Source organism: Haliaeetus albicilla, chromosome 18, assembly GCF_947461875.1.
Source record: "Haliaeetus albicilla chromosome 18, bHalAlb1.1, whole genome shotgun sequence".
Lineage (NCBI taxonomy): Eukaryota > Metazoa > Chordata > Aves > Accipitriformes > Accipitridae > Haliaeetus > Haliaeetus albicilla.
Genome location: NC_091500.1, coordinates 28373399 through 28392377, shown reverse-complemented (window position 1 = coordinate 28392377; position 18979 = coordinate 28373399). Strand labels below are relative to the sequence as shown.

Here is an 18979-nt window from a genome sequence, read left to right as displayed (position 1 = left end):
ACGTCATGTAGATGCTCACGTACCCAAGGGTCGGGCCACTGAAGAACATCGAAACAACGAACAGGTGGATCAGGCTGCCAAGATTGAAGTGGCTCAGGTGGAGCTGGACTGGCAACATAAGGGTGAACTACTTATGGCTTGGTGGGCCCATGATACTTCAGGCCATCAGGGGAGAGATGCAACATATAGATGGGCTCGAGATCGAGGGGTGGACCTGACCATGGACACTATCGCGCGGGTTATCCATGACTGTGAAACATGTGCTGCAATTAAGCAAGCCAAGCGATTAAAGCCCCTGTGGTATGGAGGGCGATGGCTGAAATATAAATTTGGGGAAGCCTGGCAGATTGACTATATCACACTCCCACAAACTCGCCGAGGTAAGCGCTATGTGCTTACAATGGTGGAAGCAACCACCGGATGGCTGGAAACATATTCTGTACCCCATGCCACTGCCCGGAACACTATCCTGGGCCTTGAGAAGCAGGTCTTGTGGCGACATGGCACCCCAGAAAGAACTGAGTCAGACAATGGGACTCATTTCCGAAACAACCTCATAGACACCTGGGCCAAAGAGCATGGCATTGAGGGGGTGTATCATATCCCCTCTCATGCACCAGCCTCTGGGAAAATTGAGCGATACAATGGACTGTTAAAGACTACATTGAGAGCAATGGGGGGCGGAACTTTCAAACATTGGTATACACATTTAACAAAAGCCACCTGGTTAGTCAACACCAGAGGATCTGCCAATCGGGGTGGCCCTGCTCAATCAGAATTTTTACATACTGTAGAAGGGGATAAAGTCCCTGTAGTGCACGTGAAAAACATGTTAGGGAAAACAGTCTGGGTTACTCCTGCCTCAGGCAAAGGTAAAGCCATTCGTGGGATTGCTTTTGCTCAAGGGCCTGGGTGCACTTGGTGGGTGATGCAAAAAGATGGAGAAGTCCGATGTGTGCCTCAAGGGGATTTGATTTTAGGTGAAAATAGCCAGAATTAAACTGTATGATATTAGTTGCTATATAACCCTGCTACTGTATGTTATCATTACTATAATTGTTATAGGCTATATCCATAGCACTATAGTAAGAATCACTTGGATCGAGCAAGAAAGAACTGTGATAAAACTGAGCAAAGCGCAGTAGAGATGGAACCAGAGCTGACTCCAGCATGCAACAATCCAACGGTGCACACCATCCTCCTGCTGCGTCAAGTGTCATCTGCTTGTCACACCGCACTGAAGCTCAATTCTGCTCTACCGACCGAGACGACTTTGCACCATCCCTCCTGCCCAGACAGACTGGTATGACAGATGGAGCCCAGAGTTGGAAACTAAATGAACTCAACAAACGTTTTATGAACATAACTCATGAACTAAAGGAATGATATCTCTGTGTGTGTATACATATATATATATAACTATCTCATTGTTCATATGTCTCAAAGGGATGGAAAGGTGGTGATGATTGATCAGGATGTAACTAAAGGTATGGGAACTGAGCATGACGTCAATGGTATAGAATAAGGGGTGGGTACTGTCCTGGTTTCAGCTGGGATAGAGTTAACTGTCTTCCCAGTAGCTGGTACAGTGCTGTGTTTTGAGTTCAGTATGCGAAGAATGCTGATAACACTGATGTTTTCAGTTGTTGCTCAGCAGTGTTTAGTCAAAGATTTTTCAGCTTCTCATGCCCAGCCAGGGCACAAGAAGTTGGCACAGGACACAACCAGGACACCTGACCCAAACTGGCCAACAGTGTATTCCATACCGTGTGATGTCCCATCTAGTTTAGGAACTGGGAAGTGGGGGGCAGGGAATCGCCACTGGGGGACTGGCTGGGTGTTGGTCGGTGGGTGGTGAGCAATTGCCCTGCCCATCATTTGTAGATGCCAATACTTTTATTACTACTGTTGTCATTTTATTAGTGTTATCATTATCATTATTAGTTCCTTCTTTTCTGTTCTATTAAACCGTTCTTATCTCAACCTACGAGTTTTACTTTTTTTTTTTCCCGATTTTCTCCCCCATCCCACTGGATGGGGGGGAGTGAGTGAGCGGCTGCGTGGTGCTTAGTTGCTGGCTGGGGTTAAACCACGACACTCTGGAAGACGGGAGGGGAAAAAGATGCTGAAGGTTGGAGGAGAAAGGATTGTTGGGCTGTGGGGCAAAGCATCCACCAGCACGCCAGAGAGAGGAACAGATTTTATTGATGCCAGCTACAGGTTTTAAACCCCTCTGACCAAAACATGGGGACCGGGCTCTTCTCCTGCCACCCCTCAGTTCTGGGCCATCACCTGGAAGGAGAAGAAAGGCAACGGTTGAGCTGAGCAGGGATACAGCCGGTGCATCAGTGCAATGATAGTGCCAGGTCTCAGCCCCCCAGCTGCCTGAGCCCTGCCGTGGCCTTACATTCCTCATCCAGGAGATGTAGGCAGAGACGCGGGTGAAGACGGTGGGTTTGTACTTGGTGTTGCAGCCCAGACTGGAGACAAAGCTGGTGACGCCATGGACCTGGTACCGTCCGTTCACCTCGCAGTTGAGGGGACCACCCGAATCACCCTGCCGGACCGATGAACCCAGGTGAGATGGTAGGAAATGGGATGCCAGTGGGATGACGGGAGGGGGAAAAGCGGGATGCTGGGGTCGTACCTGGCAGCCGGAGCGTACGCCGTCACCGCCGGCACAGACCATGGTGGTCTTGACAGTGGAGCCCCAGTAGGAACTGCTGGAGCAGATCTGGTAGTCCACCACGGGCAGGTACGCCTGCAGCAGGACGCTGGAGAGCTGCCCGTTGCCTGCACGCAACCGAGTCCCGGTTAACGCCACGCCGGCAAAGACCTGCAAGACACCGCAACCCCCCCCGCCCCTTGCCAAAGCAGAGCCCACAGCAGCCACCGAGCCCCTTTTCCCGCATAAAATCCACCCCCAAACCTTGGCACGACCCCACCCGACGTTGGGCAACCCCCAGCAAAGCCCTGCGTGATGCCTCCTGGGACCTCAAAGGGCTTAAAAATATCATTCAGCCCCCCAGGTTTCCCATATTTTTGGGGTGATTTGGAGCTGGGATGACCCATCAGCACTCACTGCTGGTGCGACCCCAGCCCGTGATGTAGCAGGGGTAGTTGTTGCGCAGGATGGATCCCTCCGCGGGCAGGACCGCCAGCTGCACGTAGCTGTTCAGGGTGGCATAACTGGACAGGCGGAGCAGGGCGATGTCGTAGCTGGCGAGAGGAGGGAGAGGATGTTGCAAGGACCCCCCCACGTCAATTCCAGCGATGGTCCCCCCAAATCCCCCTCCCCAAGTGTGTTACCCCCCGGCGACGTTGTTGCTATTCCAATAGGGATGGATGATGATCTTGCTCACGCTGAAGACCTGCTCGCTGCCGTCGCTCCTGTAGAGGTTGTGATCGCCGGCCACGACACGGAAGTTCCGGTTACTGTCGGGAAGGCGAAAAAACACAGGATCAGTCCATAAATCATTATTATTTTAACTGTAAGCTAGTATGGAAAGGTTCAGTGCAAGGAGAAGATGCTCCCAGAGATGGTCCATGTAAGCTCTTAATGGAGGACCAGCAAAGACCTTAAAGGACCGTTGCTCTCCAGGTTGGGGCAGCCAAAATTTCCCCTTGGAAAGGTTTTTGGTGGAAAACAGCTTTTCCATGAAAAAAAGGTGGGCTCCCCGCACCCACTCACCTATCCACGCAATGGGCTGCTGTCATCACCCAGTTTCTCTGGATGAGGGACCCTCCGCAGGTGTGATGCCAGTTGCCATTGGAGTAGTACTGGAGGGAGATCTGGAGGCGGGGAGGATGCGAAACATGGGGGGTCTCACCATATGGTCCCGGTGGGTTGAGACCCCCATGGCATTTACAGGCTGACCCCGGGAAGGACCCACCTGGGAGGGCCAGGAGTGCGCGCGTGCCTCGGTCCCACCGACTACCCGTTGCACCTCATTGAGATCCTGCTCGGAGCAGCGTCCTGTGGGAGAGAGGATTGAGGTGGAGGGGGAAGCGAATCATAACGGGGGGGGGTCGTCATCAGCTAACGAGGCTGGCGATTTCCCATGAAAGACACACCGCAGAGGGCGAGGGCGGCGAGGAGGACGAGCTGCAGCATCATCCTGGACCACGGCAGCTCTTCGGCTGTGGTGGGGGCTGCACCGCCAGCGGCTTTAAACGGGACGGAGGAGGAGGGACGGGAAAAAAACCAGGTGACATGGGCCTATGGAGCAGCCTTGGTCCCTCTTCCAAAACACACATGGCCCCGAAGGCCAGGGCCAAAAAACCCTGGGTGCACCCAAAGTCTCCCTCGGCTTTGCACAGGCAGCCCAAATCCCCGAGGAGACGATGACCTGCTTTTGCATCTTCCTCTTCTGCACACCTCAGGCAACGTTGTCACGAGTTTCTGCCGGTCTCAGTCCCTGAGGATGCCCCAGCTGTGGTCCTCGTATCACATTTATTCATGCGATGCCTCCAAGAGTTTTATCCAACACATGAACGGCACCCGCATCGCTGCCGGGATGGGGAAACTGAGGCAAATGCAGGTCAAGACCTTCACCCACTCCAGAAAAACCCCACCCCACCCAGGACAGCCAGCACCAGAGCCAGGACCGGCCATGACCTCCATGGGGCATTATTTTGAGGTTAAATGAAACACCAATGTAGTTTATAAGAAAAACCTGATTTCTGGCCAAAACAGTTTCATTTTTTACCCCTTTAAAAAGAAATTGAGGCTGTTCTGAGCGGGGTCAACCTGTGGCATTGAGGTTTTTGCTCCACTGATGGAGCAGTCGCTGGAAAACAGCAGTTGTGATAACGGTGATTATCAGTTCACCCAGCTTAAAAAAAAAAAAAAAAAAAAAAAGGAAAGGAAAAAAAAGCACCTGCTGCATTTCTGCTCTTATCTCTAAGGAAAACATAAGATTTTATGGTGAAAATGGTCTCCAAATAATCACTTATTTGTTTTATCAGCACAGAAGGGAACACAGCAAGGGATGGCAGTGAAGCCTCCACCTGGCACAGGACAACCCAACCCAAATTTGAACCACCCCAAATGTGATGCCTCATTGCAAAAGTGGCTTTAAACCCACTTTTGGGCTGCAAAAGGGAGTTTCCAGGGCAAGAAGAGAGGGGAAAATTAAATCAGAGGAGGGGTGGGAGCTCGGAGGAAGCTGGAGACAGGATGTCTGTAAAATAAATCATCTCTTTATTTGAGGTCATGTATCCAAAGACAGGTTTTCCCACCCCCACACCACTTCCAGGAGGGGTATCCCCCCCACCCCCCCTAAATGAAATGCCAACGAAAGTGGCAGCTACAGTAGTTGGACTTGAAGAAAACCAGGGGAAGGAGGAGATCTCGCACCCAGGTGCTGGTGAGAGGCTCTCCGGGAGGATGCAGCGGTGCGTTCGAGCTGTGCCATCCGGAGAAAAAACTCTCCTCCAGATCAGCACCAGGATGAGCAGAATCGCACCCAGGAATCATCATCATATAATAATAATAATAATAAAATAATAAAAAAAAAAAAATCTAACTTCCCCCCCCCAAATCAAGCCTGATATCTAAGGCAGACAGCCCAACTTCTCCCACCCTGGCAGCAGCGATACACAATGCTTGCAGGGCCATGGTGGGCGAGGGCCAGATCCTGGCAGCCCCCTGGCAGTACTGGGAGCTGGGGGGGATTCCATTACCCACACAGGGCCACGACAAACCACAATCCACCCTCCCACTGGATGAGCCATGGCCGGTCACCATCCTCCTCCTTGCTGGCAGGAGTTTCCCACCCTGCTTTCACGTGCAGGGCGGCGTGGCCGTGTTTTTCAATGCCCGATACGAATTTCTGAGTCTCTGGCTGGAGCCGGGGAGGGAAAGGATGAGCAGCAGCTGGGTACCAAAGAGCATCCTCAGGCATCACTACGACCGCCGCGTTTTGGGCTCTGTGGGGTACCGCTGGCCAAGCTCGGCTCCCTGGGCTTTCCCCGCTCCAAAGGCACGGGACTTAGTTCAAGGCAACCGTGAAATGCAGCATATTTAAGGCTTTCGCTTCTTAAATTAAAAAAAAAAGGGGAAGTTTTTTTTGGATTCTGGTTTCCTGAGCGCGGCTGGGGACGGCCGGGGGCTTGGGCCACTCTGCTTTCTGCCTAGGTGAAGGACCAGAGCTGGTGGGGGTCCGTCGGGTCACAGGGAACCATCGCTGGGTGCTTCCCTCGTGCCGTCAAACACGTACCGGAGGCTGGGTTTTTAATCAGCCGGTCCTGCCAAAAGATAAAGACGGCATCAGCTCAGCGATGCCGGTGGGATGAAGAAAGGATGCGACCAGGGGGAAGCGGCAGAGAAGCATCGCCATGACGGAGGAGGGGGAGGACAGGACGATGCCACCATCCCCTTGGGTGATTCCCGGGATGGAGACGCATCTTCTCACCTGCGCCAGGTCCCACTCCTCGTTAGCCGGCACCCGCCCGGGTTTCCCTCGGTACTGGCAGTCGCCCAGCTCGGCCGATCCTGATCCCGCTCGCAGGCAGAGCTCCTTCCCGATATTGTGCCGCAGCTCCTGCTGGCTCGTGTACTCAAAATACTGGGTGGGGGGGCAAGAGCAGAGAGGAGACATGATGCTACTGCACCCCGAGAAAGTAACCCCCAGGGGAAAAACAGCGGGGGGGGGGGTTGATGGGTGCCCACCTGGTTGCCCCCCATCCCGTGGCAGGGGTACATGATGAGCGGTTTCCCACCGTGGTTGTTCTCACCGACGTCCAGGCAGCTCTTGGTGCCCTCATTTTTTATCTGTGGTGGAGGGGGGGGGAAAAGGGGCAGGGGGGTGAGCTGGGCTCTAACGTCCCGGGGTAGGGATCTGCCTTGGATTTGGGCTTTGTGGGGCACTTAATTATCACTGTACAAACATGAACCCGGTACTAGGTGCCATGTCTGGGTCCCTTGTCCTTTCCAGGACGCGAGGAATGCCCGCGCCAATGCCTCCATCCCGCCATGAGAGCTGCCAGGGACGAGGTTTTGGGAAACAAAGGTAAATTAAAACCGGGACGGCAGCCAGCACCCAGCCCTCGTCCTGGTTGTCGCTGCATCCGACGGCTGCTTTCACATTGCCCCGGCTGAGGAAGGTTGGACTTAGACCCCCAACAACCGGCTTGGAGGAAAGGGGCTTTTTTTGGCAGCTCCATCCTCGGGGATGGAGCCGACGCTCCGCATCCTGCCCGTCCCCAGCTCGGTTTTTCAAGTCCGCCCTGTGCATGTCAATGCTGGCACGGTGCTCACGGAAGCTTTCAGCTCTTTCACCCGATTTAACCCAACGCCACATCCCCACCGGTCCCCCACCCCGTAACTCGCCCCAAACCAGCTCTGCCGGATTCCAGCTCTTTCACCATCAGTCAGAGCCTGAACCAGCCCCACCAGCCGGTGACGGACACGGCTGCACCAAAACCCTCCAGCACACTGGTTTAGATGCAAAAACCCCAAACCCAGCCTTTTGGGGACTTCACTGCCGTAGTTATTTCTAGCCAAGGACTGAGCCCAGCAGGATGCTCCAGGCATGCCCATACTCACCGCTCCGTAAAAAGTTGGAGTCAGGTCAGGGACAAACATCTCTGGATAGATGGTCTGGAGGTACCAGGTGAAGTTCTTGCAGTGGAGCTGTTCCCTCAGCTTGCGCCGGTCTGTAATGTCACCATACGTCTTCTATCGACAAAGTCACGTGAGAAAATTAAACTAACCTCCGAAGCCAGCAAGGAAAAAAAACAAAAAAACCCCTCCCGAGCTGGGGCTCAGAGCTGAGGGGTCCTCCCAGCTTTGTCATCATCTGCCACGGTGTGCCCAGGACCCAGACTGGTGGTGGGATCTTGCAAGACATCCCCAGCCCCCAGCAGGTACCCTCAGGCTGGGGCCACTCACCGAGGGGGCTGGGACATTTTGGCATAACAGCACAACGTTTTGGTGTTGTAAAAAAAATTTTAACAATTGATGTTTTTCTACTAGAACGCATTATGGTCAAAAAGAAAAAAATAAAAAATAGCTTTTTGGCTATATCTTTCCGCCTGCATTTGCTTTCCCAACTGCAGGCTGAGCCCACCTCCTCCCTCTGCTCAGGCCCGAGCTCCCAGCAGGATCAGTCCCCAACCCGGGAGAACCAGAAGCCCGCCGGCATGCCCGGTACCTCTCTGGCCATCTGGGCAGCTTGCTGGTTCCTCCTGTAGAAGATCTCCTTGTAGTCATCCATCCAGACCTCGGCCAGGCGGACCAGGTTCCTGGAGATGACCTGGGTGCCCTTGGGGAAGGTGTGGGGGCTCTTGGAACGGAAAACGTGACCCACAACGGAGCAAGGGATGATCTCGACTTGACCCCCACACTGCCAGACCTACAGGGAGGCAACGCCTGAGACGTGGGGGGGTCCAACCCCCCCCCGCCGTGCCCCCCAACGAGAAGCATCCCTGAAGATACCCTTTGAAGATGGCACCGACCCATCCTTACCCTGAAGGACATTTCCACGTTCTCGCCCCCCCAGATCTCCATCTGGTCGTCGTAGGAGCCGATGTGCTCGAAGTAGGACCTGGAGATGGCAAAGAGGCCACCGGCAAAGGTTGGGGACCTAAGGGGAGGGAGAAGGGGGGGCAAAATAGGGTTAAAATAAAAACAGAAAAGCAGAAGTCTGAGTTTTGGGGACATCAGGGCCCTCACGGCGACTGTGAGCACTTTGCAGCTGTGTCCCCCCCATCTCCCTACCCCATCCAGCTGTGCCCCAGATGTGGTGGCTTTGGTGGAGGGGCTGGACCCAGCTGCCAGGAGGGGACGGAAGTGGCGGTGGCAGCGTGACACCGAGGGGCCTCGCCGCCAGCTCTCAACTCAAAGCAAAAGGGGGATATTGTTACCGAAAACCTATCGCCGAAAAGAAGGGGGGAGATTAGAGCGCAGCGGCCGGCGCCCCATTCACTCCTCCGGCTTCTCTAATCTTTTCCATCTGATCTTTAGAAGAGGCTGGAACAGAAACTTGCTTTTATTCAGGAAAAATAAAAAAAAATAAAAAAAAAAAATAAAAAAAGGATTCGCTGAGCTGCTGCTTTCCTGCCGAGCGGAGATGAGACAACGCCGGGAGCCAAACCGCCGGGTCACGGTAAAAGGGACCTTTATTGGGACAGGGACGTCTCCTGGGTGACCTCTGCACAAAGCCAGCCCTGCCGCCAGCCAGGGGACGGGACGTGGATGGGGCCAGGCAGGGTGTCTGGTATCTCCCGGTGGGAGCACCCAGCTTATCGTGGGGCACCAACAGAGAGGTGCAGTGGGAAAAACCATTCAGTGTTTCTCAGCATGCTAAATAAGGGGATAAAAATTGGGGTTTTGGTGCAGTCCTGCTGTTGTGCCAGCACAGGTGCCCACCCTGTGCCCAGGCAGCTGGGTATCCAAGAGCAAGAAGGTACAAGACAGTGATTAAACCCTTAATGAGAGACTTTGCAGGAGCAGAGAGATGGCTGGAGGCATTTCAAAGGTGTTTTTGCAAAGGGTCCTTTATGGCTCCACATTCACCAAATCCCAAGGGAGATTTCTCCTTTGCCAGCCCCACGGCTCTGATCATGTCTGAGCATCCTTTCCCAGGCACAAACCACTTGAGATCCCTCAAGACAAGCATCCCATGGGGGAAACTCTGCTGGGAAGGGACAGCATCACCTACTTGGAGGGATCAAAACCGACAGGGAAAATGCCAATTTGTTGGAAAAAGGAGCAAAAACAACTGGAGGAAGGGGCAGTTTCCTCGCACAGGGCACCCAGCTCTTTGCCACCCCTGTCTGTCCCTCCCTAAGCACCCTGTAGCAGCTGCGCACATTCAACCGGTTCTTTTTGCAGCCTTTGGGTCCGGACACGGTGTTCCCAAGGCTCATCCAACCTTTGCTACCACCACACCTGCTCCGGAGTGGATAAAAATCCCCCCCGTGATGACTTACTTGATGGGGAAGGTCTCATCCTTCCTCCGCTGCCTCTCCTGGGGTGGGACGACCTCCCAGCCAAAAGTCAGGCTCCAGTCGAAGTTGCCCCGGCTGTGCTGTTTGCCGTTCTGAACGGGCTTGGAGAACTCGAAAGTGTTGAGATCGATGGTGGCGATGTCGGGGCTTACGACGGCTGTGGGCTCTTCGGCGATGCGGGATAAGAGGGGCTCCAGCCAGCCGTGGAAACATTCACCTGGGACACAGGGAAGGGTTGGCCACTGAGTGGAGATAACTTCACCCCCCCTCGCCCCAGCAACCTGGAGACCCCCAGGAGGTGGTGGGTACTCACAGTGGGCATCCAGGAAGGTCAGGACCTCCCCGCTGGCCACGCTGGCCCCCAGCAGCCGTGCCGTGATCAGCCCTTTACGCTCCTCTTGCCGCACGACTCGCACGATCTGGAGCTGCTCCACGTAGCGATCCAGCTCATCCTTCAGGTACTCTGAGGTGGGGCAAAAAGAGCCATCAGATCTGTCGGAGCGGGGGAGATGCCAGTCCCTGCATCCCACCAGCCCACCCTGCTGCCCCATCCCATCCCATCCCATGCCATGCCATGCCATGCCATGCCATGCCATCCCATCCTCTCGCAGGAGCTGCTGCTCAGACCCTGCACCAGCATTCAGATCTGGGGACACACAGAATCTCCTTTCCTCCAAATCCCAGAGTGTTTTTGGCTAAAGAAAGGGAGTTTTGCAAAGGAGCCGGCCACCCGCCTCGTCTAATCCCCCACTAGAGAGGGATTAGGGAAACGATGGGGTGAGAAGGTCTCATGCCCTGCGGTTGAAATGTCACTGGGACGGAGCGGACGAGCTGTCATCGAGGGAAGGGACAGCGGACAAGGTGTCACCAAAGGAAACTGGGATTTCTCTCCCTCTTTGGCAGATGCAGCCAAGTCAAAACCCGAGCAAGAGCTGGGATGTCCTGAGACCCATCCTGGGAAGGGATGCCAAATCCAACCCTGTCCCCGCTGCAGTGGGAGCCAAGCTCACGGGCAATAAAACCCTGCACCACCCTGAGGTTTCTGCTCCTTGGGAGCCCATGCAGACGCCGGAGGCGGAAAGGAAGCATTTATCTCTGGGGCGAGCGCAAAGTCCGCTCCTCCCCAGTGCCCCAGCACTGAACCACATCGTTAATTTATTCTGGGTGTAGCTAATGAGGTTTGCAGCCTGGCGGGCAAGCCGGCTGACAGATGAGGTGTTTGCAGGACGTGGGAGGAACGCCCAGTTTTTCTCCAGGGCTGGGTTAACAGCAATGCCTGAGAAGGGAAAAAAAATCCCTGTGGGTGCTCCTGGGTGGATGGGAAACAAAGTGGAAGAGCTGTCGGATGCATCCCAGGCTGCTTGGAGACTTGGCATGAGCCGCTTCTCCTTCGAGTGGCTCACAGCCGCTGCTCCCAGGGATGGAGAGATGCTTGGCATCCCCCTGCATCCCACCGCGGCTCCCACTCACCATCCGTGCTGGCATCATCCACCAAGATGATTTCCTTCAGGAGGAGGGCCGGCGAGGCGTGCAGGACGCTGTACACCGTCCGCAGCAGCGTCGACCAAGCTTCGTTATGGAAGACGATGACGACGCTGGTGGTGGGCAAGGGGGGGCACCGCTTGAATTTCTGGTCGATGCACCTCCGAGAGAGAAAAGCGGCGGTCTAAGAAAGATGGGGTGGGGGGGCAAGACAGAAACAAAACACCCCTTGTCCCCCCCCGCCGAAACTCCACAGCAGGAGAGCAGCTCCTGGCCCCGGTGGCTCTCAGCTCATCGCCGCTTGGATTTCAATTGATTTCTACCTCTCCCCCCATCGCCGGTCGAGTGAATCACATTCCTGCTGCCTGCCGGGCCCCGGTGTCCCCCCCATTGTCACTGCTACACCTGCTAAGCACGGATAATCGCCTGCTGGTATGGGGGGGGGGGGCAGTTTCCACACCAGGGCTGGGTTTCTACCTCCTATTCAAGCCTTTTTTCCACCCCAAAATCCCCCCCCCCAAGCCTTCCCCAGCCCAGCCCCTTGAGCAGGCAGGGGTTGGGGGGGGGGCTATGCTTTAATCCGGCAGCCCATGGCCAGAGGGCAAGCGAGGAAATCTCTTGAGTTTATGCCTCTTCCTTCGCCTCCCCCTCCCAACCCAGCGGGGTCTGAGGCTGTTCCACTCGGCTAAGAAAAGAAAAAGTCCGATTACTGGAGCCGGCTGAAATGAAAGAGGGAGGGGAGGGAAAGGGGGGGAGATGCTGAAGCCACCCGGCCGTGAGCAGGTACATGGACACACAAAGAGCCTCCGCTGGCTTTTGCCCATTGCCGTTAAAAACCAACCCCAAGGGGACAAAAATTAGAGGGAAAAAAAAAATTTAAAAAAATGTATTTTTTCAGCCCTCCCTCCGTTCGATCCCGTTGGTGACAGCCCGTCCCCAGTCTGCTTTTATTTCCCCTTAAACTTGCCCACCCCGACCCCCCGGGAGCAAACGGACCCACGGGGCTCTTTGGGTGACGGCTCTTACTCCGGCGGGCGGCTGTCAGGTCCCAGCGCTCGCTGGAGGGAGATGCGGTCGCTGGCGAAGGCGTTGAAGCAATGCTTCTCGTAACCTTGCTCCTTCTCCTTCGTCTCCTCCGGCGTCCATTGATCCTTCTTGAAGGCTTTGCCGTCGGCTCCGGGGCTGGCGGGGTCTTGGGGGGGTCTCTCCATCAGCGGCCGAAGCTCCGCCGCTGTGTAGACGCCGGGTAGGCAGGAGCGAGCGCCAGGCAGTGGTTCCTCTTGCCGAACCGGAGCTCCGATCTGCAGCTTCGGCATCGAGTCTCGGATGTTGTTGACCGCCCCCAGCATCAGGTCGAGGACTTGGTCCTTCCCCTGGACGATGTTCTTCAACCAGGGTTCCTCGCTCGGGTCCTTGTTCCCCACATCCTTCTGCAGGATGAAGAGGAAGATGACGAAGACGGCGCCTGCCAAAGCCACCTTCAAGGGGCTGTAGCGTCTCCGAAAGAGCCTCATTTTGTTTTTTTCCCCTCCGCCCCGTGCGGTTTCTGGAGGGTCCTCCCTGCGGTGATGGGTGTTTCAGGGACGCGGGGTCTCAGGGTGCTTCATGATCTGCTCTGCTCCGGTAACCTGGGGAGGAGGAGAAGCAGCCGCAGGTTAACTCACAGACTGGATGTACTTCGGCTGCAACCCCTTGATATTAATATGTATTCATCTATAATTAATATTCCATTAATAACATTCACTCCCTGCAAGGGGGCAAGGGAGACCTGTAAAATCCCCCCATGGCTCTTCCAGGCGTAAATCTGTGCTAAAAAGAAAACACCAGGAAAAAGTGAGGTTTGAAAAATGCTGCGAGGTGTGCTGGATCCGGCCACCACGAGCGCGGGACTTTCCCAGCAGTTTCTCTCGTGACCGAGCCAGCAGCTGCAGCATCCCCCCCGCATCCTCCCCGTGCACGCCAGGAGCAGCGTAACAAAGCTAAAATAAAGCCTCAAAATTTGCCGAAATATTTTTGGTCGCGTAGAAAGAACTTTTCCCCAGGGTATTTTTCCTGCCTGCAGCATCGCTGGGAAGGAAAACATGTGCAAGACCCCGCGGCGCTTCAGTTTCGGCTAAATTGGAGCAGCAGATTTGGTGTCCGGTGCCCTGTCCGGCGCAGCGGCCACCGAGAACTCAGCACCGGCTGCAAACCCTCTGCCGGGACCCGGCAAAAACTGAACTTTCCCACCGCGAGCAAACCTCCCGCGGCTGCTCTTTGTGAGCCGCTGCCGCCGGAGCATGGACAAGCTCTGCGGGAGCCATTCACCGGCATCTCCTCCTCCTCCTCTTCGGAGTCCCCCTCCCTCTTTTATTTCTTTTTTTTCCTTTTCTTTTTATTGCCTTGGAAATGGTGCAGCCCTGGAGCTGAGAAGGGCACCTGCCAGCAACTTCAAGGGCGAGGAAGCTTCGGCTTGTAAAGGAGGAGGGACGAGGCGGTCCCCGGGGTCACCGCTTTCAGCGCCGTGGGGATCAAAGCCGGCGGCCGGACCACGCTTCACTGCCAAGGCCACCCGTTCCCGAGTCACGGCGGGACCGGGCGGCACTGGTTCCACAGGGGGGGTGGTAAAAAAAAAAGCAGAATTAAGGAAAAAAAATAAATCCACCTCAATTTCTGCTTGTGTCTGAGCAAAGATGCTCCCACCCTGCTTGTGTCCCTGAACCCCGACGCTTTCGTTGCACAGCGCGAGCCGCTGCCATGCAAGGAGGCAAGTGGCGAAGAGCAACTCACTTTGGGGAGCAAAACCCTGTTTTCACTATCTCCGCATCTGTCCGAGAGTCTCCTTCCTGCCACGTTGCTGCGACCACATTAACGAAGCGCGCTCATTAGCCGTGCGATGCTAATAAACCCCGGGGCGACACTTGGGCACAGATTTGTGCACAACAGCAGCACTGCAGCTCTCGAGGGAACTCCAACCCCAACTCCCTTTCCCAATCCCTTCCCCAAAAGGGACCAAAAAGCAAAGTAACCCCCCGCCCCAAATCCTCCCCAAAAAGCGCTGGCATGGCTTTTGCAACGAGCTGCGGCCCAAGCTGCTGGCATGCTTGCACTCGCCACTACCAGCCCTGCAAAGCCACAGGTTGACACTGCCCCATCCCATCCAGCCCAGCCCGAAAAATCTCCTGGCGGGATGGGGCTCACCCCACACCCAGGAAAACTAATGCCAAAATTATCCGGTGGATCCCATTGGGTTCCTAAGAAAGGGAAAAGGGACTTGGTGGAAATTTGGTGGTAGCCGGAGCATCCTCCGTGGTGTGGGAAGGAGGAATTGTGGGGAGAGGTGGAAATCGAGAGGCACTGCCCCAGCAGAGGAGGAAAAAGGGGGAAATAAATAAAATAAAAGCAAATCAACACTGACACCGTGAGCAAACAGGGCGGCCGTGGTCGACGTGGCCACACGCTCCACGTGGCAGCGAGCCGGCAGCCACGATTACGACCTCGGAAGCGGTGAGGATTGCAAAAAAAGCCAACAGCGGGAAACGGGGTGCAATCCGGCAGCACCCTGCTACCCTGCTGCCGGTTGGGCCGGGGGAAAAGCCCGGTTCCTTACCGGTTCTGCCAGCGGGGTTTGGGTCCTCTCACCCGAGCATCGTGGTACGGCTCCGGTTTTAGGAACCGGTGATTCTGGGGGGGTTCGAAGGGAAGGTGGGGGGTCCCACCGGGGTCTCACCCCCTAGCCACTGGCCTCGCCCTGGCTGGGATGAGCCCTTGGGGTCCCGGTTGTGGTGGGCTGGGACGCCCCGGAGACGGGCTGGGTGGCGGGGGGGGATGCCCCGTGGGGGTGAAAGGGGCCGGATCCTGCCCACCGCGGTACAGGGAGCCACACAGCCCCAGGGGGGCTCCATCCCGGGACCCCAGGCCCTTCCCCCGAGGCTCGGGACTCCGCACCGGGACCCCCCCCCCCGACCCCTCTTTACCCCGGGGGACTCCATCCCGGGACCCTCCGGCTCCTTCCCCGGGAGAGGGGAAAGCTCCGCACCGGGATCCTTCAGCCCCTTTTCCCCCACGGGACGGGACCGGGCTCCGCACCGGGACCCCCCCAGACCCTCTTTTCCCAGGGCGGGGTCTTCAGACCGGTCCCTTCCCCGGTGCGTACGGGCTCGGGACCGGGACCCGGACCCGGGACCGGGACCGGGACCGGGACCGGGACCCGGGACCCGGGACCGGTGCAGCCGGCTGTCCCTACCCGCCCCCCCGACAATTCCCCCTCCGCTCACCGGGCTCCGCGGCGGCGGCGGCGGCGGCGGGCGCGGGGTCGCAGGTGCCGTCCCGGCGGGGCGGGGCGGGGCGGGGCGGGGCTGGCGCGCAGGCGGGGCGGGGCCGGGCCGCCGCCACCTGCCGCCGCCCCGGGGTACAGGTGCGCGAGCGGGGGTGACGGCGGCGCGGTCCTAGTGCCGCCCGCCGGGAGAGCGACGCTGCCGTCCTAGCGCCGCCCGCCGGTCTGCCGCTGGCTTGACAGCGGGGTAGCGGTGGGGATAAGGGGTCTATAGGGGCCGTAGAGGTTGGGCGCGGGGGCTATAGGGGCCGTAGAGGTTGGGCACGGGGGCTATAGGGGCCTGGCACTGGTGGTGCAGGGGGCGGCGGGGGCCTATAGAGGCCACAAGGTCCTGGTGCTGGGAGTGGTGGGAGACTCAGGGGCCTATAGAGGCCGTAGGGGCTATAAAGGCCTGGCACTCTGGGTGCCTCAGGGGCCTATAGAGGCCATAAGGGCTACAAAGACCTGGCACTGGGGGTGCTGGGAACCTCGGGGCCTATAGAGGCTAGAGGGGCCTGGTACTGGGGGTGCTGGGAGCACTGGGAGCCAGAGGGGCCTATGGAGGCCATAGGGGCTAGAGGGGCCTGGTACTGGGGGTGCTGGGAGCATTGGGAGCCAGAGGGGCCTATGGAGGCCATAGGGGCTAGAGGGGCCTGGTACTGGGGGTGCTGGGAGCACTGGGAGCCAGAGGGGCCTGTGGAGGCCATAGGGGCTAGAGGGGCCTGGTACTGGGGGTGCTGGGAGCACTGGGAGCCAGAGGGGCCTGTGGAGGCCATAGGGGCTAGAGGGGCCTGGTACTGGGAGTGGTGGGAGCCTCAGGGCCTATAGAGGCCATAAGGGCATGACCCCAGGTGCGCTGGGGACCAGTAAAGGCCTGGCACTGGGGGTGCTGCCCGACTGCCAGCTGGCAGGGAGAGAGGCCCCAGCATGGTGCGAACGCCCTTCCTACCTGTGCTTGTTCCTCAGTTCGTGCCACGTTTTTTATTATTACTCTTATTTATTAATTATTCCATGGGCGCTGCAGAGCTTCCTGAGCTTCCTGGCTCGGGGGCAGCAGTTCCCTGTGGCTGGGAGCTTATTTACTGTCAGTTTTACTGGGATGTAATAATTGCTGGCAATATTTTTTGTGAGCGCACCGCTCGCTATAAATAGACTATCAACACGGGAACTTGCTAATTATTCCCATCCCTCTGTGTCATCCCTTATTAGTCTGTCTCTTCACGTCGACCTGCCACTTGCACCAGCTTGCTGCTCTCCACCGGCGCCCTGAACCTGTGTTTGGGCACGAGGCCGCGATCCCCCAAAATGGCGAGCCCCCCGCTCCAAGCGCCCCGTTTCCCACGTCCTTAAGACCCGTGTTTAACACTAGATGGTGGTATCTTCATGAAGCTTCGGCCTGAGGATCAGCAGCTGCTAGACACTGCACAAAAACTCCCTGGAAAAGCCAAGGTGAGATACTGGTGGTTTGAAAGAGCCGCTTCAGGGATGATGTGACAGGTACAAGCCCGTTGGTGAGGGATTCCTGTGCTTGCAAGGAAGGGCGCAAGCAGCCCCCAAACCTCCCCTGCACCCCAGGAGAGGCTGCAATCGAGATGTGCAGGAGGGAGGAAAAGCAGAAGGGCAACGGGGAAAACCCCAGTGGCTTCTCGGGGATCTCAGAGGGACGAGCCCTGGGCGGGTTTTAATTGCCCAGCTGAGGATTTTGCTTTGGCTCCTGTGCTATACGGAGGATTTGGGAGATTTGAGCTGGGGCAGAGTGAGTATTAATTTGGATTATTGGGATATTAGCTTGAATATTAGCTGCCTTACAGGGGATAAGTCGGGCAGGGCTCGGGGGCACCGCAGACGCACAAATACCCAGCAGCCTCCGCGTTAAAGCACTGAAGAGTTGCTAGAGAAAGGTGGGGGGAAACCGAATCCCAGAAAAGGCACCTGCCTCACCCAGCGCAGCGCAGAGAGGAGCCAACACTCACCCGTTGTGAGGCCACCCTTGGCCTTCATAATCGTCTCCTGTGCTTTTCAGAGCTAAATTTAAACCCTGGGTTTGCGCAGTGGCTGTCTGTAATTCACTGCTGCTTTGTTTCCTGCCTCGCTGCCCTCGCTGCCGTGCAGAAGTTTCGCTCTTAGCACAAAAACTGAAGGGGAAATTCCCTACCCCAAAGTTTGCTGCTGCTAAACTTTTTTCAGCTGCAACTCGCCGAGCCCGATGTCGTGCTGTGGCCACCCAGCTGGGGAAAGGAGGGCCCCCCACCAAAGTAAGTGTGCTTCTGTGGAAAACGGAGCTTTTGTGGCTTCGCAGGGTCCACACCAGGCTGTGTTGTGGGAGACGGGGTGGGGACGGGCTTTTCCCTGCGTTAAGTCAGCCCCATTCTCTGGCGCCAAGGGAAAACACGGCTGAAGGCAGGTCCTGCCCTTCCGAGTTGATCGGTGAACCCCGAGCATCTGATTTCCCCAGGATTTTTGTGTTCTCAGATTGCTTCTTTTAATTGCAATCTGTGAAATGCTTTTCAGGTTATGCAGGAGATTAAAATCTCCTGGTGCACCGTCCTCCTAGTGTCAAAAAGCAATTTGGGGGAAATGAAGAAGCAGTTAACTACTGAAAAAAACAGCAGGGATCATACAAAATCAATACAGCCTTGCTTGGGAGTGACAGCTCCAAATCACACACTTCTTAATAATTAATTGGCATAATTATATATAACTCTCAGACAAAATATATCCTCTTAATCTTTAATTTGATAAGTTAGCTATGGAGTTAGCTGCTTTGGAGGGTGCAAAACATTTATCCTTGGTTTTTAAGAATCAGTGGGACCCAAACAGCCAAAAATACGATGCAGTTGCCATCACAGCTTGTTTGCTGTGTGAGAAGTGCAGAAATACCTGCACTGGAAGCGAGCCTTACCATTTTGTCTGCAGTTTTCCTTGCTCCGGGTGCGTTTCCTTCGGGCCGGTCGGGATTTCTGCCTTTTGCCTCTACCGGGGAATCCACATCACCCTGAGTGTCAGAGGAGACTCCATCAAACCGATCAGCCGAGCCCCTAATTACAGAGCCGGAGCTTAGATTTGCAGTGCTGAGCAGCAGCGAACCTGGAAAATATGACAGGAAGCAAAGCCGATTTGCATATTTATGCTAATCGAGATTGCACGAATCTTTCAAATTAAAATGTACTTTGCAGATGGCTTGCAGATTTGTACTGAGCTTTCGTTTTATTTATTATCTTTCAGACTGGTAATAATTGGTGCAATATG

General features: G+C 56.1%; 2 protein-coding genes across 2 annotated transcripts; both read right to left on the bottom strand.

Moving 5' to 3' along the window:
• Positions 1-2204: 2204 nt before the first annotated feature.
• On the bottom strand, positions 2205-5906 carry LOC138689877 (chymotrypsin-like elastase family member 1). Its single transcript, XM_069806522.1, has 8 exons — positions 5690-5906; positions 4075-4167; positions 3692-3893; positions 3310-3435; positions 3083-3219; positions 2648-2793; positions 2408-2557; positions 2205-2292 (listed from the first exon to the last, which is right to left on the bottom strand). Exons 1-8 carry the CDS (start codon positions 5904-5906, stop codon positions 2275-2277), a joined length of 1089 nt encoding a protein of 362 aa, XP_069662623.1. The 3' UTR covers positions 2205-2274.
• On the bottom strand, positions 5125-18777 carry GALNT6 (polypeptide N-acetylgalactosaminyltransferase 6). Its single transcript, XM_069806072.1, has 11 exons — positions 18617-18777; positions 12463-13051; positions 11425-11597; positions 10268-10417; positions 9937-10171; positions 8471-8588; positions 8157-8357; positions 7550-7681; positions 6674-6775; positions 6417-6569; positions 5125-6249 (listed from the first exon to the last, which is right to left on the bottom strand). The coding sequence occupies exons 2-11, from the start codon at positions 12948-12950 to the stop codon at positions 6136-6138; spliced, it is 1866 nt and encodes a 621-aa protein (XP_069662173.1). The 5' UTR covers positions 12951-13051; positions 18617-18777; the 3' UTR covers positions 5125-6135.
• Positions 18778-18979: the final 202 nt, after the last annotated feature.